This window comes from Mus caroli, unplaced genomic scaffold, assembly GCF_978045245.1.
Source record: "Mus caroli unplaced genomic scaffold, Mus_caroli_1 scaffold_9, whole genome shotgun sequence".
NCBI lineage: Eukaryota > Metazoa > Chordata > Mammalia > Rodentia > Muridae > Mus > Mus caroli.
In genome coordinates, this window is record NW_028227264.1 from 106,509,395 (window position 1) to 106,535,819 (window position 26,425).

General features: G+C 37.1%; 1 protein-coding gene and 1 pseudogene across 1 annotated transcript in view; one reads left to right on the top strand and one right to left on the bottom strand.

Annotated features, from left to right (window-relative positions):
• Acss3 (acyl-CoA synthetase short chain family member 3) overlaps positions 1-26,425 on the bottom strand; it is a 193,712-nt gene that overhangs the window by 8,023 nt on the left and 159,264 nt on the right. Inside the window, exons 10-13 of the mRNA XM_021174594.3 lie at positions 25,089-25,184; positions 20,629-20,692; positions 9,685-9,766; positions 6,401-6,523 (exon numbers count right to left, since the gene is read on the bottom strand). Of these exons, the coding sequence (XP_021030253.1) occupies positions 6,401-6,523; positions 9,685-9,766; positions 20,629-20,692; positions 25,089-25,184 (365 nt within the window). The remainder of the gene's footprint in view (positions 1-6,400; positions 6,524-9,684; positions 9,767-20,628; positions 20,693-25,088; positions 25,185-26,425) is intronic.
• Positions 6,719-7,955, top strand: LOC110303391 (sulfotransferase 1C2 pseudogene; annotated as a pseudogene).

Consider the following 26,425-nt stretch of genomic DNA (forward strand, 5'->3'; position numbering starts at 1 on the left):
ATTCTCACGATATACTCAGAAATTGTGTCACTACTTATATACAATAGTCATTTAACATTGTGGGGAACTGAAATTGCTGGGGCTCTTTAGAGAGGACACAGCTCTACACAACAATATATTCGATTATCTTGGTGTAATCCTTCTTGTTGAAAACAGGGTACTTGATCAGATTGATCTTTCCTGGGAGAGATGTACAAAGAGGCTGCCCTGGGCTGCCCAGGCTCGGTTTTGACAGTGGATTCCCACACTACCAGAGATATGATTAGATTAATTAACAAATGGAAACTTTAGCTACAAATGAAAGAATGAAGGTTCAGAGTCCAACTTCTTTCCCACGAACACTGTCCAGAGCATAAGAGCGAGCTGAGAGAAAGGCTTCACGCTGGCTCCACCTCACATTGCCACACTAACCCTGAACTAGAGATTTTAAGTCATAGTTTTCAGGGGAACGCTCTGAACTTCCTCCAAGGTTCTCAGTTCTCCAGCTCCTTGCCATGCTTTGAAAGATTAATCAGTGTTTAAAATAGATTTTATTACTACATAGTTACAGAAGGCTATTTCTTGTTCAGGGATCTGCAAGAATGATAATGTCCTTTTAAATTTATAAAAACTATGGGACAGCTCCATTTTCTCTTACAAAGAACAGAAAGAACAGATTTCTTTTCAGCTATTTCTGACAGTAATTTTTCACAGACTATCTACTGATTTCATGTTTACTAATTTAATACCCTTTTAAATTTTTATTTAGCCTTCTAATTGGTTATCCAATACCAAATACTCAGTCCTAACATTGTATACACACAAGCAATACTAAACAGACCCAGAAATATATATATATATATATATATATATATATATATATATATATATATATATGGGAAAGAAGTTGGACTCTGAAATATATATATTGATATATCAATTCTTCTAAAACACACTGAAAGATATGTTTCTGATTATCCCAAATTATAGCCATTTAATATCAAGTTAATACAATAATAGCATTAAAAGTCATGCGCTGTAGAGTGCATCACAAATTACGTCTTACTAAAACATGTCACATTCTATTTCTAACAGTGTTAAAAAGCTTTCCTCACCAAAAAGACATGAGAAACTAAATCGTAAAATTGGGTGTGTCAATAACAGACAGTAAAATCATAGAAAGGACTCTGCAGGCACCTACTGTATATTAATTTTCTAAAAGATCTTATCAGGCAAATGCCAATAACTCAGCGAGTTTACAGGAGATTCCAGATTAAGAAAAGAACAAACCAGATATGAAATGAAGTGATTAGGTCTTATTAAGCATAAATATTCAATAAAAGTTAATCATGTATTTATATAAAGAGAGATGTTAGATTAACAGGCTAAGAAATATTCTAAGACCCTGTAACAATGTTTCTGTTGGAAGTCAACAATACTGGCCTGTTCTTTTTTATTTCTCCACTTTATCTGCTTATTTCAGCTTGTCTAAACTCTGCTGTTACACACAGTGAGAGGAATATCAGCAGAGACATAAAAATTCACAACATATAATTGCAGTTTTCATTCTAAAAGTAAGGAAACTATGAAAATAGGCTGATAAAAGCTATGTGAACAGCGTCTTCATATTTTGATTAGCTAGGCTACAAGAAATGCATATGAATTTTGTTGCTAATCTTCTAGAAGCAAGCAATAGAAATTAAATGTTCATGCCACCAGAACCACCATTGGACAACAGTTTGAAATCATTGAAGCAAAAAATTTCTATTTCAGGTTATGAGAGAAAGCTCCTAATTATAAACAAGATAATATTATTATAATATAAAATAATGGTTGCATATTCTAGGGCATTTAATGATGTTTTTATTCAAAAATAGCACTACAGGAAAAACTACAGTCATCACATCAGTACAAAAAAAAATTAAGTTTTTAAATTTGGTGTGACATTGGGCAGGCCCATTAGAGAGGATGAACCTGCCAATTACAAGAAGAATGGGGCTTGTGAATCTTCTCATCCTGGTACACGGATTTGTGGACCATGTGAGCCTAAACACTCTCCTTCGTTGAGTTGTTCTTGGTTTACTCCATGCAATATTCTGGAGTTTTTTGCTATAGGAAAAGAAGTTGAAAAACTAGAGCTACTTTACCCTTTCCAATTAAAATGAACTCTGATAAGCTAAAATACCTATAAGATGTTTCATGATACAAAATACCTTTCTCACCATATATTATTTTATATATACAAATATACAAACAGCAAAGTTAGGGTGACTGTCAGGTTTTTTGGAGTGTTTCATGAAGCTCTCAGAAGTCAACTATAGCTCAGAAACCAACTCTCTCTCTCTCTCTCTCTCTCTCTATATATATATATATATATATATATATATATATATATGTATATATGTATATATGTATAATGATGACTGTAGTTTTTCCTTTAGTGTCAGTCAGTGTGGTATTTTTTAATAAAAATATCATTAAATGTCCTAGAACATGCAACCAATACAACCATTATTTTATCTTATAATATTATTATCTTATTTTTAAACAGGAGAGTTTTCTCAACCTGAAATAGAATTTTTTTTGCTTCAAGGATTTCAAACTGTTGTCAAATCATGGTTCTGGTGGCATAAACTTTTAATTTTTATTTCTTCCTTCTAGAAGATTAGCACCAAAATTATATATATATATATATATATATATATATATATATATATATATAATTTTCTTACTGAAGTACAGTGATTTAGAAATTTTGGTTTGAAGCTGTTTCACACTTGATGCAAAATTAGTTGACCACATTTTCCATTTCTTCTTTTCTATGCTTGATTTTAATTTTTATTTGATTTATTTTATATGCAGTGATGGGCTTAGAAGGACGTTTTTCCTGGTGTTTTTGCATACTTTGTCAATGTGCACACTGCCCTGCACCTTCCTGTTACTCCTACCTACACCTCTCTCCTCACTCTTCCCAGAGAAATAGATTCTTTTTTCCAAAATGTGGAACTTCCAATAGGTATATACAAAAGAAATCCAAAAGAGCAAGCAGGGAAGCAAAGAAACAAAATAAAAATCAACAAACAAACAAACAAACAAACACCTGCTCTGTTTTGCCAGAGTCCCACAAGAAGGAGTAGAGGAGCTTTGAGACAGGCTCTGTCTTCCCTACTGAACCTGGCCGGATTCCTCACTGCAACACTGTCCACACTTCACACCTAGCGAAAACAAAGTAAGCCAAATTCTATCTGGTTTCCCCTCATTATCAAACAGCAAAACCTATGAGTAAGAGGAGGAGGAGGAGGGGGGGGGGAAGAGTAGCCTTGCTACTCTACTAAAAACATAGAGACTCATGTTTAATTTCCTTCCCCATCGGGATCCCTTTGTGGACTTGCCCTGCTCTACTTCAGGAAGTGACAAGATTCACATAGACCTGTATCTGTCCTCTTCCTATTGATATCATTTTTAAGGATACCAAGGGATGAACCCAAGTAACACAATGGCAAAGTGAAGGGTCAGCTTATCATACAAAAGACCAGCTAGCTAGCAATAGACCAGGAAGCTAGAGTAAATGAAGGCTTGGCACTTGGATTTTGTTTTAAAGGTTTAAAGTCAGTACTTTATCCTGGCAGCCAATCAAGGGACAAAGTGAAATTTTCAATGTTTATTGGGTGGGGGTGGGGGATGGGGGTATACTAAAATGTGAAGGCACAGGGCAGGTCGCTGCAGAAAAACTGCGAAGGCAAAAGGGAGAAGCAATCACACCGTCCTGGAATGAAACCCGTAAGAGCAAATGCAAGGGTAGAAATACCTGATATGAAATGGATAAAATGATGTGGTTCAATATGGAGAAGAGCTGGAAACTTTACAGAGAGCTCTGCCCTCGGAACATCTGAGTTTCATGTCTAAGAGCAAAGGTGAATGCCAGAGACAAAATCCTCTCTTGCTTCATGTACAGAATAAAGAAAAGCACGACTTTGAAAGGTTTCAGAATATTCCACTCTTCTATGTAAGCCATACTTTCAAAAAACAAAACAAAATGAAAACAAACAAGCAAACACAAAACTGGCCTTGCTACAGCCTAACCTGATGGGTTACATCTAAGTTAACCCAGAAATGGGAAGAATTCTACCCCGCTTTTTGCCACCGTTTTGGCTTTCACTACTCTGACTAGTGTTACATGGGAAATTTCATGCAGTTCCCAAAGAGCAGAAAAATAAGCATAAAAATTTAAGATTTAAAAAAAGAAAGTACATCCACAGACAGTATGAATGCACACACACAGTATTATGTTACCTAAGACAAAAAAGAAATTATTTAGAATTAATTCCATGGAGCTAGCAACATAGCAGAGTACTTATCAGTTTAGAAGAGTCTGTCATATTTACATTTACTTACAGTGAGTATTCATAAACTACTTTTAACATGTACCCTACCTTCCACAGCTAAACATTACATATTTGACTATGGATCTGACAGAATATGTTCACCAAATATATTATGGAAACATAAAATATGAAAGCAATAAGGAAACACATAAAGCTTATGGGTTAGAAAGTCAAAGTCATTTATATATAAATTTTCCCAAGGCGGCCGATAGATTTAATGGCTATGGATTTTTCTATAACAATCAACGTTGGTGAATGGACTCATAGAAGCTAGAGAAAAGCTTATTGTGTCTGTAAAAGCTGAAGAGCTAGGGTCACCAAATTGATATTGAGAAAGAGCTTCAGATGCAGAGAACATAGTATTTGACCCCAAGAGACTCCTCAGGGCTGCAGCATCAATACAGCCATGTACAGGGGAGATGACCAACACCTAGACTAATGAGACAGATGAGCTCAAACACAGATCATTCAAATATCATCGGCTGTTCCGTGTGGCTGATAAGGCTGAGGGCTTCTCAACCTTCCTAATGCTGTGACGCTTTAATACAGTTCCTCCTGCTGTGTTGACCCCCAATAATAAAATTGTTTCCATTGTGACTTCATACCTGTGATTTTGCTACTGTAAAATGAATCATAATGAAAATACCTCTGCTTTCCGGTGGTCTTAGGTGACCCCTGTGAAAGGGATGTACCTCAAAGGATGAGAACCACTGAGTTAAGGTGTTATCTTGGGAAAAGGAAAAGGACACCAGAGAGGAAGTACTATCAAAAACACCAGTTATGCCATTTAAAACAGAGCAAGTCTATTTTTCAAATGTTTTCTCTCTCTCTCTCTCTCTCTCTCTCTCTCTCTCTCTCTCTCTCTCTCTCTCAATCTCTCTCTCTCTCTCTCTCTGGCTAATAAGCACAGGAAAATTCAACACTGATATTTTTTTCCTCAGTGAAAAACAAACCTAATGACGTACTATTATATAACTACTTGAATGGCTTAAAGACTAGTAACACAATCAAGTTCTACAAAAGATAAAAGGAAATGATTACCTAATATTGTCAATGGGTACACAAAATGTCTATCTACTCAGGAGGAGTATGTCACTTTATCATAAATACATGTAGGTATTCCATATAACCATATAACTTATATTCCATATAAATATACTATAAATATTTAGCCTACAGCAATAAAATGGTTGTTACCCAAGGAATCTAAAACTGAATCTTCAACATTAGAACAAAGGAATATTTCAATAGATGAATAGATATATTTAACTCATCAGGACATACAGAAAAACAATTATGGATGCCCACAGCAACTTCAATAGATTACCAACATAAAAGCCTATAAGAAATACCCCAGTCTCAAAGGTTGCAGTACTATATTTATGTCATTAATATGAAATTTTACATTATCATTATTTTAGGAGCAAGGAAAAATCCAGGGTTGCATAGAGTTATGAAGATCAGAATATAAAGATGATATTAAATAATTCAGCTACACTGCTGAAATTCTTTATATTAGGTCTTCTAATGATAGATGCAAGGATCTATACAAATATAAATACTCGGATTTTATACAGTGAAATATATTTACCTTGTTTGATTAAAAGTTTAAATGGTAAAAGAACAATTTTAGATAGTTGTACAAATGACACTGGAAAAAAAAACTTTCAAGAATTGAGAGAGAGAGAGAAAATTTCAAATCACCTGAAGGTTAAAAGCAAGCCTAATTACAAAAGAACTTTAACCCATAACGCTGGAGGTGACTAAGCATCAAGTAAGAAGCATCAAATGGTCACAGGCATTTCCACAAAGAGCAAGTATGTGCAGTTGCTTATAAATGACTCACCTAGCATGAAGGGAAAAAAGTGAAAGTAGAGAATTGAGAGGAAGGGACAGAGAGACACAGAGATGTAAGAATTGGGGAGCAATTCTCACTAATAAAGGCATGATCAGTATACAAGTGACCCTCAGTATTTCTTCAGTTCATCATGGTACATAGTCACTACATGGTGCACAAGGGCTGTGTTCATCAGTACCTCTTCAATAGCCCCTGCAGAAATCCTGTGGCCTGCAATGTTTATGACATCATCCACTCGGGACATCACATATAGGTAGCCTTCTTCATCCATGTAGCCGGCATCCATAGTGTCATAGTATCCCTGAAAATAAGAATACATATATGTAGTTAGCATGCAGTGCTAGGTAAAGGTGTGATCATCTTACAGCTGGTTAAAATTTAAAATGTGACCTAAATGGATTTACTGAGAGCACTCAACTGTTTTTGCTGGATTTTGAGATTAAGTTGCTTTTAGCTTTGAATCCCTTTTAACAAGAAAAAAAGTTTAAATGCTGTTATGTGTGTTCAAGTTCGGTATCTGAACTTAGATTTCTAACATTTGTGAACTCAATTAATTTTTTTAATGGAGAAGGAATGGCTCAATAATTCTGATATATCTTGGTGTTAAAAGGGTGTTTTGTAATAAAGCTATCTCAAATTGTATATATTTCAATCAAATGCTCTCTCTATATATTACAGAAAAGGGAGCAACTCAGCCTTGGGATTACTCACAACTAGAGCTTGAAGGGACTGGACCTTCCACCCTGAGACACTGTTGGTCCAGAAATGACCAAATATAACTGAAAAAGGTAGCAAGGCAGGAATCCCCTGCAGGCTGCATCTGTGGACAACTGAAGGCAGATTCAGACTTTCAATGCCAAGCCAGATGACCTCTTCATTTGTATTTATGCTAAATTCAGAATAACGTGGATTCAAGAAGTCATAGACATTATTTAACAGAATGGGAATGTAGAGATGTGCCAGTGAGCCCTCATCTAACACCAGCACCCCTTTACTAAGTGGGTGTGGCCACCCGACACATCATGTGTGGACGAAGCCAATGAGATGCCAGTTCTAAGGATCCATCTTCCTGCTCAGCTGCTTGCCACCATCTTTCTGGAGAAATAACTCTATGTTCTTTTAGGTGGCTTGGAACACCAATGAATGCATGGTTTCCTACTACCACTTCTGTAGGATGAGCCAGGTTCTCAGAGATCCAGGAACCTGGGATGAGTATTTGGACACCTTCATCAATGGAAAAGTAAGTTGGGGATTTTGTATTGACCATGTGGAATGCTGGAAAATTCAACACAAACAACAGATTCTCTTCCTCTTCTATAAAGCTATGATTAGGGACTCAAACCATGAAATCCAGAAGGTAACACAGATTTTGGTAAAAAACAAAACCAACCAACCAACCAACCAAACAAACAAACAAAAAACTTGGATGAAGCAGTACTGGGTAAAATCGTTCAGAAGACATCATTTGAAGAAATGAAAGAGAATCCTTTGACAAATTGTTGCCAATCTACCCTGCACCAGTCCATCTCTGCCTTCATTAAAAAAAAAAACAAAAAACAAAAAAAGGAAGTGTGGGTGATTGTAAAAACCACTTTACTGTGGTTCAGGCTTAGAGGTTTGATGAAATCTATAAGCAAAGGATGGAAGAAACCTCTGCATGGGACTCTGATCAAGATGTGAAGGTAAATGTCAAGAAGAGGAGTCTGTCTGCAAGCCTTAACCACCAAAAATAGCTCTGAAAGCAGACTGTAAATGCTAAGGATTATGGCTCAGTCTCTATGATTATTAACATCCATTACAATTTTATAAAAGCAAAAGTAAAAACAGAAAGACATCACTAATTTATTGACATGGACTGGGATTGAACTCAGGCTTCAGCAAAGCTTAATAATTGGTATGAAATATAATATTTCACCAATATGAAAGTAATATATCTTTGTTGGTTTACAAATCACAATAGAAAGAAGACTCAAGAGTAAATAGTACAAAGAAAAATACATATTATTTTTTAATACTTCTAATTTATTTGATACTCATCTTTAAGCATAGTCTCTAAAACAAATCCAAAAATAGCAACTATTTGTATGTCTTAACCTTTGTAATACTTGGTATGATCCTCTCTTAAATGAGTTAATACAGTCTTTCTTACCAGACTTCAGTGAGCTCTACAAAATGGTTTGAAAGGCAGAAGGGCAGGAGAAGACACCCCACAAGCCCTTGGGAATTGTAGTTCTTATCACGTCTTATAATTAGGAGAGAGACCATCTAGAAATATAGTGAAAGACAGGCCTTTTCGGTTCCAGCTTTCAGCCCAAGTACATCTAAGTTGCATGAACTCTGATTAAGTTGGTTGACGCATGCTTTTATTAAGCCTGTATAGGAGAGACCTGAAATCAGGAATCGAGGCAAAATGGAGAGGTACTTCAAGTTTGGCCATGCATTTGAGCTTTTGATTTTAAAGGTAAGCATGCCAAACCATGAGTACATAGTGCTCGCCATTATCAGGCAATAAAGAATTGTATGGGTACTCTCCTGAATTATGTGTGGCCCATGATATAGACTGAATTGGATGACTGGAGTCAAGTCAAGTGACACATATTTCTGACACACTTGACCAGGAGAATGTTTAATCTTGGAATTTCTAAAGAAAGCTATCTTACTCCTTGCCATTTGCCTAGCTAAGTGGGGCATCCATCTTTCCTTCACACACAATAATGATGGAATACTAAGTACTTGAACTCATTGTTTTTATGATAGTCTCATGATTCATTCATTTCTACCTGGCACATAATAAGGACAAGGTGAAGGTAGGATGTGGATTGCACTCTCAAAAGAGTTGCCATGGATACAGCACCCATTGCCTTGCTACAGGGTAATAAATGAATGACACCCTGACACGTAGGAAGAAAACCTGCTTATCCAGGTTACTGGGGCAAGGGTGCGGGGCCTTAAGAATACTGTCTCCAATGACTTCTTTAAAAATAAAATGACATTTAAAAGAAAAAGATAAAGGGAAGCTGTTAAAAATAAAATAGGATAAAAATAATACATTGGATTTAACCCATATAAGTGTCGAGAAGAAGGCTGGGGTTCCTAATGACTTTCTAGCTCTGACTGGTTGCTTGCTCTCAGTCTGTGTAGCGGATTCCAATCATATGTGCAACATTTTTGGAGTCCAACTTTACTGGATGTAATTTTTCAATATTCTAGTATCATAGTAAGAGTGGATGAAAATGTTCTGTGTGTAGAGACTAATGATATTAATCCACATGACTTGGCTGTATAATCTCGACTTGGTCATTGTTGTCTCTGAGATCTGCAAGCTGGTGTGTTTAAAATTGAAGGGTTCTTTTTGATCTATGACTCTGGAAGCTAGTTGCTTCAGTGACTAGGCAACAACAACAACAACAATAACAAAAAAAACACACACACAAAATTTTGAAAGTCTGTTAAAGCTCTTACAGGAAATTTCTCAAAGTATAAATGCTTGAATGCTTCCTGGTTCTTCCAGAGTCCTGAAAAAGCCCCCGGTGGTAATGGCAACCTAAACACAGAGAAGATAAAAGTACTGTGAACCAAATAATAAAAACAATCAGTAATAACTGTTAGTATTATTTTACATTGGGTTAAAATAATGAAATAATTCATGCAGACCCTAATTTTGCTAGGAAGATCATGTTTCATTTGAGGGTAAGTAGAGTCCATATCATAGTACAATTATTTAAGAATTATAATTTCTTAATAGGACAAGCACAGACACAACACTCACACACAAACATACAGCATAGTGATACAAGAGAACAATCTATTTTAGCAGAAACCATAATATCTAGCAATTGATCACACAGAGTGAATTTTTTTTAAGAAAAAACATTATTTTTAGAGGAAATTCATTTCATTCTTTGAAAAGAACCAAGGTATCAGTTTTTAACCTTGTTTGAATAATGGAATATTTTCATTTAAATAGAATACCATCTTATTTTCCATGTCTTTACTCTTCCCCTGCCCTTTAAAGTTGCTTTTCACTGAATATTCTTTCTTCTCATGACCATTAAGCCCTATATATTTTATAACTAATGAATACACAGAAACATGAAACGTATGGAATACAAGGCTCTATATTCCTTTTCTATCCCACCAATTCCATCACATCATGCCTTCCTCTCCACCGTCAAACTTGCTTTATTTGCTCAGAAAGGCTTAACCTCTAGTACTGGCCATCTGTGCTTATAGAAATCTACATAAATTCTTATGGCTCCTAATAAAATATGGCTAGTGGTAGCCTCAAGTAGTTTACTGGACACAGAAAATTTTCAGGTGCTTTATAGTTTGGAAATTTAAGTAAGAGACAACATGAGGACTTTCAACTCATTCAGTTAAAAAAACATGTACTAAGTCAAGTGATGATGTCACAATTTTATGACAGAGAAAAGGGAAAGTGAAGCAGATGTGGTTACTGCCCATACAAGGCATCATGTCACCTCCATCCCATACAGACTTTTCCATGCAGAGATAAGATGGGGCAAGATAGTCAGAAGGCCATCCTGTACCAAGCACTCCTAACACTGATCTTTATCCCCACGTGTGTCAGATGGCATTAACACAAGTGAGAGCAGCTGAGATTACCAACCTGGGCATCCAAGATGACACTTCCCTTTCCCACCAAGGGTTATCTCAACTTTCCCCTTATTAGGATTTTGAATTTCCTCTCTTAAAAATAATAGGACTATGCTATTATTTCAGGACATTGTGTGATTACAGAAAATGCATGTGAAAGCATCCAGTTATCGCAAACTGCAGAACAACAGCAAAAGCTCCAGAAATGCTGACTCATTGCTTCCCCTGTAGCCCTTAACCATTACTGTTCATCACTTATATATGTTTAAAGGGAGCAGGCTGAAAGGTGATAACCCCCCTAGGCCCTTTCAAATGACTTTACTATGCTAATTCTTCTATAACACCATGAAAATCATTTTGCTTTATCAGTTTGTTCTTGATCAGCGTGTTAACATTCTGCAAATAGAAGTAAAAGTCAATTTTAAACAACCGAAACATAAAACGAACAGAGCAACTTCTAATAATCAAATTAAGGGTATCATGGAGATGCCAGAAGGAGAAAAGCAAAACAGACATTAAGTGGAAAATCACATCCCAAAAAGGGCCATGAGGAACAACAACAATAAGTGAAGCAGATTATCTCTAAATAAATGAGAATAACTCCAACAGGGGGCAGAACACTGAAGAGGTCATTTTCAATTGCTCCCACAAAAAAAATCTCATGATACAAAGCCCCTTCTAACCTTCTTCATGACATTTTTGTACAGACACATGAGTTTCAGAAATAACTTCTCTATTACCTTGCAGGAAAAAGAAGAAAATAAAGCTCTGATAATAGATGATGACCAATATCCAAACCGCTGTAAGGATAATAGAGTATTGGAACACAGGACTGTAGGCCAGCTACCTACGCATGCATTCTCCATCATGAGACTTTGCATACTAAGGAGCATATTGTTAAATAATTGTTTTTCTTACTTTATCTATACAAAACACAAAATTCTGTTTCATAAGCATTTGTGCAGCTTCTTCACATTCCACCAGCACACATGCACACACACACACACACACACACACACATGCACACACACACAAACCTTGCTCATCTCTTATTATAATGATGCTCCTTCATTCCTTCCCTTTAAGACCCTATCATGTTAGATAGTCACATATATCATCTTGCCTTGATCTAACACTCTCCCTCTCACCTTGAAGCTTGATTCATCGCCTTGAGGCCCTTCCATCTTAATAAACCTCACTCCTGGAGAATACCATGAATTATGTGTCAGCCTCCTCTTTGGACCAAAAACTTCTCTTTCCTTGTGTTTCATTTAACTGGGGGTGTACAGAGATGGCAAAGTTGACTTTCACATTGAAAAAGCAGAGCTGTCATTTACAGTGTTGATAAAGCCATGTCTGTTGAGGTAGTGTGAATGATGTCTGTAATTCAAACCCTTAGAAGGTAAAGCCAGGGAGATTAGTACTTTAAGGGCAGCCTTGGATTGACATGCACACACACAAAAGAATAATAATCCGATGTCTAGAAGTTTGAAAATAAACCTGCATGAATGGCTCAGGAAGAATAAAACACTTAGAAATTAGTGGGACCATCGAGGTAAAGTTTTTGGAAGAGGAAGAAGAAAATTTAAGAAAAACAACACCGATCCAGGTAAATGAAGAACTAGAAGAGTACAGTATGTATCTATAGAAGTCTGAAAAAACAAGGTCAAATGAATGACAAACTTTGCTTTCAAGTAGGATTCTTCATTTAATGTTGAAACTTAGTATCTGAGTGAGATATTATGAAGATTCTTAGGATTGTCATTTCTGGAATGTAGGGCAGAAAACAGAAATATACTGGAACAAGCATGAGTTGAATATATGGAGACTGTATCCTTTGGTTTGTTTGGGTTTGGTGAGACAGAGTCTAACTGAATGGCTGTGCCTGGCCTGGAACTCCAAGCTAGCCTCAAATTCAAGAGATCCTCTGCCTCTCTGCCTCTCTGCCTCTCTGCCTCTCTGCATCTCTCTGCCTCTCTCTGCCTCTCTCTGCCTCTCTCTGCCTCTCTCTGCCTCTCTCTGCCTCTCTCTGCCTCTCTCTGCCTCTCCTGCCTCTCCTGCCTTTCCTGCCTCTCCTGCCTCTCCTGCCTCCCCTGCCTCTCTGCCTCTCTCCCTCTGTCTCCTGAGTGCTGAGATTAAAAGCATGTGCTAACACACATGGCTTACACTATGCTTAAGAATTTGTAAATCACCAACCAAAGAATACACATGGAGGGACCCCATGGCTTCAGCTATATATGTAGCAGAGGATGGCCTTATCTGGCATCAATGGGAGGTCATACCCTTGGTCCTGTGAAGGCTTGATGACCCAGTGTAGGGGAATGCTAGGGCAGTGAGTCAGTTGTGAGGGGAGTGGGTGAGGAAACACCCTTATAGAAGTAGGGGGAGGAAGATGGGATGGGGGTTTTGTGGAGTGGAAATTGGGAAGGGGGATCACATTTGAAATGTAAATAAATAAAATAACCAATACAAATGGTTTTTTAAAAGATTTTATAGTGTACTTAACTAGGAGAGGCACCTCTTAATGGCTTAATTGAGGAAGTAGTTTGTAGAGGGAAAATGAAGATATGAGAAGCAAAAGGATGCCAGAGTAATCATTCATTTATAACATTCGTTCACAAATTCCCATTTGTGTTAAGTCAGGCATTCATTTTCTTCTTCAATTTAGTTGACTTACTATTTCTTCAATGCTTGCTTTCGCTCACTCAGTGCCGCCATGCATCAATAATGCAATGAAATAAGATATGATCTCTGATGCATGGAGATCCTGGCATAAAGTGAAGTGTAAAAATTTAATATTTAAAAACACAAATAGCAGGAAGGCTAGAGTTAATGGTGCCTTCCCCATCAAGTAATGTAAAATGCAATTACCCAAGATACTTTGAAAAGAATGCTTTACAGCACTTATTTGAACTCTGTACTTCCAGAGACTTCCAGAATGAAAATTTTATCTGGAAGTAAGATGTGCGTTGCTAGAAATGACAACTAGAGCTATCTCAAGTCAGCAAAACACCTCAAGAAAACAACTTAATTCTTCACAAATTCAACATTCTTTAAATATAAAAGAGTGGAATGCTCTCTGCTGTTCACTAGCAGGGTGGGTTGCTAAAAAAATAAATTCAGATGACTTTCTCTGGAATATTAAAAAGGTGTTTAAACAGAGAACTTTGAGGTAAGACCCATAGACCCATTATGACACTAGAGAAAAGCATAGCAGAAAAGTTTCAGAGTTGAAAATATTTGTGATATATGTACACACACACATACATATACACACAAACACACACATACACACCTATGTATCATGTTCATATATATATATATATATACACACACATATATATATATATGTGTATATATATATATATATATATATATATATACACACACACATTCAGATAGAGGGACAGACAGATACATACATATATAGATGATAGATAAATAAATAGACACATGATAAATAAAGAAATTAAATACAGACAAGATAGAGACAACATTGGCAATATTCCAAGCAAGCACTTTTGACTGTATTATATCTTAAGTACTATCTAGCATGAAGAGCAAGTCTTCCCTCTGAAATAATTGTACAATGTGGTCTTTTTCTGATATTATACAAAATGAACACAGTAGCTGGGCTGGAAGAAATGAAAGATGCAAAAATACTCAAATGATCTTGCTAGTTCCTATTCTCATCCTTCAAATTCTACTCCCCTATGATACTTTCCTTAGCTTTTGCAAGCAGAGTGAAATTAGATTTTTTTTCTCTAATTTTAAATTAGTAGTTCAGTTTAGATAATACCCTTTTCAAAGAGACCACGCTGAATGGGAAAAGAAATAGCCAAGGCAGCAACAATTCCTGTATGTGAGGAGACCAGAGTGTTATGAAATCATTAAAAAAACAAGACAAGAAAGTCACTTGCCAGATACAGGAGCAAAGTCCCAAGTAATCTAAAATGCAGAGCTTCCTGGTGCTTACCATTCCTCTTGAACTATAAACTTTATTCTCTATTCTATGCAGAAACCCTGGGCTTCAGAATGCAGACCTTATCCCGATTTCCTGAAGAATTCTGGAATGAAACACTATGTTTGTCCCTTTGGTAGTGCCTACAGTGGTCCAGAGTGTGGTGTTTCTTCAGATTTGAATACAAAGTTACTTTGTATTCCTAAAAGACAGGTCCCAGAACATTTCCTGCTCTCTGGATGAAGGAAAGACTGCGTGGATTCCGGCTGTGATACTCTTGATACTACTGTTTGTTTTATATGTCAAAATTGAGGATGCGATGTATCTCTTAATCTCCCTCACAGAATTATTACCAGGCAAAAAAAGGATCATACTAAAACCAAGATTTTGGATTTATGAGAGAGCAGATAACCCCATGGCATACTTGTTCTTAGTCAAGAGATGCCCCCAAAAGAAACCACCCTCCGCTCTTTCCCTAGATGGGAGCCCAATAAATAAATAGCTGGTGTGAAACTGTCGCGATGTGAACAAACATCATTAAATGTCAGGAGTTCGATATCTGTAGAACGAGAAATTGGCAGACAGTGAACGAAAAGCCGTTTGGACAACTCCACACAATTCGCTGCCATCCTATCATTGCCCCGGGACAAGGTCAGGAGAAAGCATCAGGGAGTGGGCAAGCCGTACTTTCCATAGAAGCAATAGACCTGGTCAGAAAAAAAATGGATGCCCCTGAGAGGGGAAGAGTCGGAGACCAATGGCTTTAATAACGGTGAGCTCAGTGTTCTGAAGGGAGGCAATTGCAGTTAAAATCTTAAAGGCACTGCGGTCTGTTGTCTGGAAATTACCGACTCACAGTTTTATTTCTGCACATTGGAACTCTTGATGCAATTACAGGAGCCCCTTCTAAAATTCATGAGCATTTTGTATTCATAGCTACTCACACACCATAACTGCCGCACTAAATTAACTGGCTGCAGTATGCTTCAAAATCAAAAGAATTTTCTAACAACCACGTGGACATGAAGTTTTCTCTTCTAAGAGAAATGCAAATCCTATAAATGAAAGTAATTACCATTAAACAGTAAGGACACAGGGATCCTGTTTATTTCATTCTGGGGCCCGCAGGAGTTGGGACATCGCCAATGCTCTCTGATGAAGTCACCCATAAAGAAATGACTTCTAGAATGCTATAATTCGTATACAGCAAATGGAAGAACCTAAGATTACCACAAGGTTTTGGGGGTTGTGTTTGGTTGCTCTATTCCCCAACCCCGTACATAATACTGTTTTTAAAACAAGAGGTGTATAAACAAGTTTTAGGGAGAGGTCTTATTTAAAAAAATAAAAACCCTACAAATACAAGTTATGCAGGCACTAGACTACACAAATGTTCCCAGCTGAAGAATTGATTGTTATGGCTAGTGAAATGTGAATCTAGAAGTTTCTTTCTCCTTTATGGATAAAAATAAATTATTAGCAAAAATCTCCCAAAGCTCTTTTGTTAACGAGAAAAAAAGCGAGATATCCTTGTGCTCATTTTTCTGAAGGACTCTATTGTCCACATGTAATATGGTTATATAGTTTATTATTCAAATACATTGTTTCATCATTAAGCAAAAGAAGAGATCAAATTCCACCATGCCTTGACACATTGAAACTTTATAGTAAAATCTAGAACTCAGAATCTATTAAAATCTCGGTGGATACAGAGGGAAAATACCATTCACTCCTCCCGGCATCAGGCTAAGCATGAAATGATTTTAGGCCAACTTGTTTTATCTTCAAGGACTTAAATAACAGTAATAGCCATAAGGAAGAATGATAGCTTATGAATGGTACTACTGTATTTTACCTCTTCTGGATTTATGCAGAGCAAAGCTCTCCCTCACTAATTAGAAAGAGGGGACATATAAATGCTTTAAAACCATGGAAGCCTCAAATCTCACCTCAAAGAGCATGAAAAAAAATCATGTTTGATAGAGATGACTCACTTAAAGCTAGATTATATAAATGTGTATGCTGCTAGAGAGATTTTTCAAAGTTCCAAAAACCGTGTACTTTTATAAATTAAGTTAGCATCCACCCACAAATTGGCTTTTATTTTCTCGAGCAAGCCCTGCTCTCTCTCAATTCTTCCCGCAGCAGATCATATTATAACCAGATCTATGAAGACAAGGAATCCGATTTAAAGAAATATGCTATTTTTTGTGGTTTACAGTATGTGTGAGTGTGTATGTATATGTGAGTATTTGCATAACTTTCATTATACATTCATCTGTTGATCTACCACTAGGTTGATTATAGCTCTTTGCTATAGGGAGTAGAACAGCAATAAATATGATGGATTATTTCTAGGGTAGGATATTGAGTTTTGTGGGTGTGTGCTCAGGAGTGAAATGTGATTTAAAGAAATGTGAATACAAGCAAGACCTTGGATAATAAAATTTTCCATCTTTTTAAATTTTAAAAATTTTATATGGGTTCCTTACATTTTATGGGGCACATGTATTTATACATGAAGACATATTTTGCATAAAAGCATTCCAAGCAAACGTACAGCATGCAATGTATTTTACTAAAAGAAAGGAACTGTATACCATCTGAAGATGAAAGTAATAAAATTCGTTAGGAAGAAATAAATCGTAAGTCACATCTTGTTTAAGATCTGACATGTGTTATTCTTTACTCATAAAAACTCATTCTATTGAAGCCGGCCCCTTTACACATACCAATAAAGGTGTGAAAATTGTTAATCAGAACTACAAGGAAGCCTGTATCACTTATTTAAATGTCACATATTATGTATTTACCAGCCTAATCAACTCCATTTTAGATTATCCTATCATAATATCTCTATAGTATTTTATAATCAATGTAAATTAAAATATTTTTATTCAAATTTCAGCATTTTTGCTAATTGAAGGGGTAATGATACCCACAGCCTGCAATCAATCAATCAATCATCAATAAATAAAAGGGGTGGTGATGAAGAATGTTTAAAGAGATTGTGGTATTTACTGTTGTCAGGATTTTAATACTATACTACTGTTTGACTGAATAATTTTACATTCAGTTAAATATTCAATCGTATACAGATCATCCAAAGATGAGAAAAGATGAAATTAAAGAGATATACAACATTATAAATAATAATAAAAGTGCCAAAGGAACTGAATTTCATAATAGAGATAAAAATTTAAAGGACAAGACAAAAAAATAAGACTGCTTTGGAGACAGAAAATGGTAGCAAATAAAATATTTTACTGAATTAAGAATATGAACTGCTTGTCAAAAATGGACTGTCATATTCAATCAGGAACTGGTTAATGATGCAGCATGTTTTTAAAAATATATGTCTTTAAGTAATTTATGAGCATCCTAGAGTTTATTTTCACAAACTTAATGATACAGATAAAATATTGAACATGTATTCAATAGAACAAGACATGACATTTATAAGTTATGGTCACTGTGAAACATTGAACTGTTTTACAGTCATGTTTCTTTATGTGTAAACACCAAGGCGATGAATGAATGATGTAATGTATGGAATACCGAAGCTTATAACATAGATATTTGTTCCATCTATCAAATATAAAAATCCATACATATTAGGTATGATGCACTTTCAAACAGTAGCAGAATACACGAACACAGCAGTTTGTTTGCATTAGCGTGGCACAAACGCTTGAGTGCTGTATTCACTACAAGGTATAAGCAGGAAGAAGTTTGCATTAAAATCTTGCAGGAGCACGGTGGATCCAGCATGGCAGATATGTCACCAGAACTGAACCCTAGAAAATTGGCTGCTGTGCTTCTGCGCAAGAGGGAACACAGCAGCTACTTACCACTTTGCATGTTTCTAGTATTTTTGAGATTATAATATAATTACATCATTTCTCCCTCCATTTTCTTCCCTCGAAGCCCTTCTATATAAGCTTCTTTCCTCCCTTTCAAAATCACATCCTCTTTTCTTCACCAATTGTTACTGCATGCATATATATGGGTTAAAAGTGGTATACAGCATTTGGTCCACCACAGGGCTAGGGCCACTCGTGGAAGCAGGATGTGGGAAGTTTTGACTGCTCATTCCCCTGACACTGCCAGCAGGTAGACCTCAGTCTGTGAGAAGCCTCCGGACTGCACTTCAGGGGTCCGGAAGTGCAGTCTGAGGTCCCCAGTTCATGGGTCTAGGTCTGCACGGAGGCCAGGACAGCAGGTTCTCGATCTTGGGCACCTCAGACACCTCTGGAACAGACTGAGGACCGTTAGGCGGGCTCTAACCCAGGGGTGAAGGGAAAAGAGGGGAAGGAGAGTTCTGGCAGGGTCCTACCAGGACCAGAGAGACCTTGGCTTGCTTAGGCAGGCAGCTTGGCTAGGTGGAGGCCATGTCTGTGAGCTCACAGAGGCCTCCTGTGTGAGACTTTACATGTGGCTCTTTAAAGGAAGACCTGCTCCATTGTTCCCCATGTGGGTTCCAATGAGAAGACACAGTCCATGGTTTTAAGGCATTTATTGTCATGGTGGAGAGTTCTGATGAGTGAAACTGTACCCCTCTTTCAAAGGGTCAGCATGAGGTTAAATACCTTTTTCAGGGATGAGTGTCTGAGAAGGGAAGCTTAAATGGCTAAGCCCTTCAGGCCTTTAGGTGCCTCATTAAAATGGAGATCTATCTTGAGGCTATGTGATCTGTAGTCATGTCTTCTACCTGTGGAGGGGCTTGGAGTGTTGCCCTATGTGACTGATGGCCACAGAATTATGGAGAGCTGAGGCCTCCTGTCAGGAGCCTAGTGTCTGGGTGCATGGCAAATGCCTTCTGTTCCTTGCAGGAACACCTGCTGGGTCTCCAGGATTTAAACCTAACTCAACCAGAAAATGGGCTACATTTCATGGTCCCACATATATGCATTTATGCACACACACACACACAAATATATATCCCTAACTATAACCAGCTCCATCAGTACAATGATAATTGCATGTAGGTTTCCAGAGATGACCATTGGTTTTGTTTTATATTTCTTATATAAGAGATACTTTTACCATCTACACATGACTTGTCTAATAAGAAAACAAAGTACTTTAAAAGAATAAGGTATACCATTTTTAATTTTTATCTGAATGTGTTATCTCTTAAGGGGTTTTCACTTTAAAGTACAATTAAGTCCGAGTAATTTTCAAGCAAAACACAACTCACCACATGTAATACCAGTGCAATCATTCTATGTGCTTCTGAATGTATCCAAATTTTTAACTTTTAATGATCACATTAAAAATAAAACTGATATGGATGTCTCCTGAGAGGCTCAGCAAGAGCCTTACCAATGCAGATGCAGACACTTGCAGCCAACCATCGGACTGAGTGCAGAGACCCCAAGGGAGGAGTTAGGATAAGGACTGAAGGAGCTGAATGGGTTTGCAACACCATAGAAAGAACAACAATATCAACCAACTAGACTACCCCCCTCCACTGAGTTCCCAGAGACTAAACCAACAACCAAAGAATACAGATGGAGGGACCCATGGCTCCAGTCACATATGTAGCAGAGGATGGCCTTATCTGGTATTAATGGGAGGAGAAGCCCTTGGTCCTGTAAAGGCCTGATGCCCAAGCATAGGGGAATGCTAGGGCAGGGAAGGCAGGAGTAGGTGGGAGTGGGTGGGAGTGGGTGGGAGTGGGTGGGAGGGCAGGGGAGCACCCTTATGGAGGCAGGGTGGGTGGGAGGAGAGGTAGAATGGGGGGGGGGTTGGAGGGGAACCATGAAATGGGATAACATTTGCAATGTAAATAAACAAAAAAAACCAATAAAAATAAAACTGCTTACTTTACCACAATGTTTCCTAAGCTTCTAGCCTTCAGTTTTTGCATGTTGTCATCCAAAATCATAACTATAGAGAAAAATATGAACACAATGTAAACATAATTATGATCACAAATACTAACCTCCAAACATTAAATATTTCCTTGTGTTTTCTAATATAAATCTTAAAATTTCTAGCAAAAAATTAATATTTGTATTTCTATGAGACCATGAAGACACATAAGTAGGCTAAGCATACTTTATAAAAGTATAAAAGGTGCATGCATTTGACATATAGCAAGATCATAAACTTTTTCAAGACATTCCTAAAGAAAATACATATTTTTTATTAGATGTTTTCTTCACTTACATTTTGAAGACTACTGTTACCTCATTTTTATGATCATTTACATTCACATCCCTATAACAAGGGAAGAATATTAAAAAAATATGTTTATCACTTTATAAACTCCAAAAGTTAGATTCCAGATAATCAAATACCCCTATTAAAAATGGGGTACAGAGCTAAACAAATAATTCTCAACTGAGGAATATTGAATGGCTGAGAAGCACTTAAGAAGTGTTCTACATCCTTAGTCATCAGGGAAATGCAAATCAAAACAACCCTGAGATTCCACCTCATATCGGTCAGAATGGGAAGATCAAAAACTCAGGTGACTACAGATGCTGGCAAGGATGTGGAGAAAGAGGAACACTCCTCCATTGCTGGTATGATTGCAATCTGGTACAACCACTCTGGAAATCAGTTTGGTGATTCCTCGAAAAACTGAACATAGTAATACCTAAGAATCCAGCTATATAACTCCTGGGCATATATCCAGAAGATGCTCCAACATGTAATAAGGATACATGCTTCACTATGTTCATAGCAGCCTTATTTATAATAGCCAGAAGCTGGAAAGAACCCAGATGTCCTTCAACAGAGGAATAGATACAGAAAATGTGGTACAATTACACAATGGAGTACTACTCAGCTTTTATAAACAATGTGAGACACATTGGAGTACTACTCAGCTATTATAAACAATGAATTCATGAAATTCTTAGTCAAATGGATGCAACTAGAGAATATCATCTTGAGTGAGGTAACCCCATCACAAAAGAACACACATGGTATGTGCTCACTGATAAGTGCATATTAGCACAAAGTTCAGAATACTCAAGATACAATTCACACACTACATGAAGCTCAAGAAGGAAGACTAAAGTGGGGGTGCTTCAGTCCTTCTTAGAAGGTGGAACAAAATACTCATTGGAGGAAATACAGAGACAGTGTGGAGCAGAGACTGAAAAAAAAAAACAGGCCATACTGAGACTGCCCACCTTGGGGATCTATCCCATATACAGTTACCAAATGTGGAAACTATTGTGGATACTTAGAAGTGCATGCTGGTAGGAGCCTGATATGGCTGTCTCCTGAGAGTCTTTGCCAGAGCTTGATAAGCACAGAGGTGGATGCTTGCATCTAACCATTGGACTGAGCATAGAGTCCCCAGTGGAGGAGTTAGAGAAAGGACTGGAGGAGCTGAAAGGTTTTGCAATACCATAGGAAGAAAACAATAACAACCAACCAGACACCCCAGAGCTTCCAGGCACTAAACCACCAACCAAAGACTATACATGGCTCCAGCTTCATATGTAGTCAAGAATAGCCTTGCTGGGCACCAATGGGAAAAGAGGCCTTTGGTCCTGTGAAAGCTTGATGCCCCAGTGTAGAGGAATTCAATGGTAGGGAGGAGGGAGTAGGTGGGTATTTTGGGACACATCCTCATAGAAGCAAGAGAAGGGAGGGTGAAATAGGGGTTTTTGGAGGTGAAACCGGGAAATGGGATAACATTTGGAATGTAAATAAAGAAAATATCCATGAAGTAGAAGAAGGAGGAGGAGGAGGAGGAGGAGGAGGAGGAGGAGGAGGAGGAGGAGGAGGAGGAGGAGGAGGAGGAGGAGGAGGAGAAGGAGAAGAAGAAGGAGAAGGAGAAGAAGAAGAAGAAGAAGAAGAAGAAGAAGAAGAAGAAGAAGAAGAAGAAGAAGAAGAAGAAAGAAGAAGAGGGGAGAGGGGAGAGGAGGAGAGGGGAGAGGGGAGAGGGGAGAGGAGAGAGGAGAGAGGAGGAAGAGGAGAGAAGAGGAGAGAGAGGAGAGAGGAGGGAGGAGAGAGGAGAGAGAGAAGAGAGAAGAGAGAAGAGAGAAGAGAGAAGACAGAAGACAGAAGAGAGAAGAGAGAAGAGAAGAGAGAGAAGAGAGAGAAGAGAGAGAAGAGAGAAAGAAGAAGAAGAAGAAGAAGAAGAAGAAGAAGAAGAAGAAGAAGAAGAAGAAGAAGAAGAAGAAGAAGAAGAAGAAGAAGAAGAAGAAGAAGAAGAAGAAGAAGAAAGAAGGCAGAGCTAAGTAAGCCATCAGGAGGAAGCCAGTGAACAGTGATCCTTCAGCACCCCTCCTTCCAGGTTCCTTCCTTGACTTTTCTCAGTGAAGCATTGTTGTTTGGAAGTGTAAACAAAGTAAACTACTTCCTCACCCCCAAAATCAAATAAAATGATATTGTAATGTACAGCCAAATATACATACAATGAAATCAGAGCAAGCTTATCTGTTTGTGATATGTAAACTGGGTCATTTTATTTTTTCCAAATATATCATTCCAATATTTCTCATGATGCCTGGTAGAATATGGAAAATGTTTAGTATAGTATCTGGTGTCCAGAATTCATCACATCACACGTAAAAATGAACAGCAATTATCTAGATACTGAAGTCTTGTATATTGTTCTTTTCACTTAGATTATTCTTAAACAACTGTGGGAAGGCACTGAACCGATATTAAATTAATCACTCTTTTCCTTGTGTTTCTAGAGGGCACTGTTGGAAAACATTATAATGACCGTTATTTAAGTTATAAATATCTGTGTTTTGCTGATTATGAGTTCAACATAAGAGAAAACCAGTCCAAATTCATCTTTGTTTCATCAAATGAAAGACAATATTCTAATTACTACATGCTCCAGGCCATGTTGTTTTATACCCTTCTGGCTTCCTGTTTGTAAAACAAAAGCAATGTCTTCTCATTGTAGGGGTATATAGAGAATGGGTATAAAATTAAATACAATGCCACATGGATTCTTTCGCAAAGAAAGGTTACCTTTCCTTCCTCAAAGTAGCTTTCTTTTACTATCGTGCTGTGTATTATATTATACTTTCAAAGTTATGTATATGCATTAAACAAACTAAAAGTGTATCAGTCACAAAGTCCCTGATGCTTCAACTAGAGTAGTTTAATCCGTCCTCTGGTAGCCAATGGTTTTTGAAATGAAAATTTTCTGTATTAATGTTCCCGGAGGCATCAAAGCTTAACTCTTTCTTACTACTGGGTATAAGAATGGAACACATATACTAGGGGAAAATGTGTTTAGCATCTCCCACAATTGGCAACCACTAAAAGTATCTCAACACAAAGCAAGTTTTCTGATCAAAGAGTGAGGACAACCACTGTTTAGTTGAGGGATTCATCAAATATGGGCTCATTTTCCCATAGCAGGAAGAGTCAGAGACTCTGAAGAATGATGAAACAGGTATCTTCCTACAATAAAAAGTCAAACATGAATTATAAACATGAGCTGAACAGAGAAAAAGGCATGCCAACATGGATGAGGAAAGCTCACAAGGAGTCTGTGAAATGCTTGCAGCAACAATAGCTGAGGTCTCATTCCACATTTTGTCTTGTTGGGCCCGTGTAGCTGCTTTGCTGTGTCACATTACAATTCAACATCCCAAGAAAGACCATACAATGATAATAGGCATTTAGAAGGAATAAACCTGAATGTTAAAAGGTTAAAAATTTTGCAACAAAGGAGAGGAGTCTTGTAAAAATTATTGTGCTATAATGGCTACTAGTATGAAATTAAAATCAAATATTGGTAGGATACATTATTGTCATTATATCTCATAACAAAAAATGCTTGTTAAAAATCCTTTACTCTGCATATAATTTCAGCCAACAAGATTGAAAAACTTTGTCAATAATCTTAAAGAGCATTATGGAATAAGCTATAGCTTCTTGTTAACGAAGCAAGGAAACAAAACAAACCCCAGTGATTTGTATGTTGTTAAAAATCTATTATCATTGTTACCATAGCAATGATGTGCAGTCTCTATGCACTTCAATTTACTCATTTCTAAATACAACATCGTAGATTAAATGTGAGTCATCAAAAAATGAAATGGTATATGTAAGTACTGTGCACTTCTCATGTAATAATTTCAAACTCATACTGTTAAAAGACTCTTGATTGTTTTAGCTAGTCATATGAAATAACCCATTAAAAGACTATATCATTAGTTTCAATAGCAAAAACGGAGGCATTCATTTCTAATGTACAACTTTCTTGAAAGCAAATGCTTTTTATACACTAGGTATGAGAAAATGCCAAATTCCTGAACAGTGACCATTTTAAATTGCCAGTGTAGTGACTTACCATTGTATCCTGGAACACATTTTCCTGCTTGTCCTGGTGGAGGTGTTTTGGAGTTACCTAATCCAATACATGATGCTGTGATGGGGGATCCAGTCTCTGGGGGAAAAAAGTATGGCTTATCACTTAGTGCTTCAGCATTGTGTTGCTTTGGAATTTGTGCAATGGACCGAGATACGTTTACATAATTTCATTTCATTAGGAATAGATTCAAGTCTAGTTGTAATCTAGTATTTAAGATGCTTAAAGCTATGGTCAGTGTTGAAGAGAAGCAACAAGAAATCAGACTCACTCAACCTTTAACAGAGCTTTCAGGTATTCTTATATCATAAGGGAAATCAGAGAAATTCCATAAGCATTATTAAAAATATAAACAGCAGTGTTTGGCACATTCATAATTTTAAAACTAAAAGATATGTTTAGAATATTTCATATGGTATGTTTGTTCTAAAGAATAAAAAGACGGCTCCAGTGTCAGTGATGGGTCAGGAAGTGGAAGAATGGGCAATAGCAACCCTCAGAGCTTCACAACATAGATTAAAAGATATATGAGCACTAGAAAAGACATTTCTTATGGACTTATCTAAAGTTATTTGACTTTTCAATGTACATTTCATTTGATATTTTTAGCTTGTTGTCTCCTGAGACATATGGAGCTGAACTTACACAAGCTTTATTAAAAATATCCTAGGTGGCTGTTCATGGATCTAACATGACTATGAACCCTGAAAGCTATGTGTATACTACACTGTTCATGGATCCATCACAGCTATAAATGCAGAAAGCCACGTGCATACTGCACTATGCACCAAGCCCATAGACTTACAATCACTCTGCAAGGAATTAGAAAGTGTTAAATTTGTTGCCCCCAAATCATCTGCCAGAATAACCAGAACTGATGCTCTTAACCATACATTCTGAAGGCAATTGTATTTTGGAGAATTCTATTTGTAATATAAACATTTGGAATCAAAAGGATTTTTCATAGCAATGGAGGGGCAGGATAAGAGGATAATGATAGTGAAGGAACTGGTCCCCTTTTTGCTTCATGATCAGCACACACACATAAACACCCATACAGAGAGAGAGAGAGAGAGAGAGAGAGAGAGAGGAAGAGAGAAAGAGAGAGAGAGAGAATTAAATGTGAAGACAATAATTGTCCAAGCCATAAAAAAAAAATCTGTAACACCCATTGATCCAAGTATTCTGACTATATGATTTCCACTATGAGCTTTGTCATAAAACCTATGTTACCTGAGTGTTGGGAAAGGTTCACAACTTTTTTTTTTTAACCAAAGCTAGGTTTACAATTCCCATATTATCATTAGTGGCTCATTTGT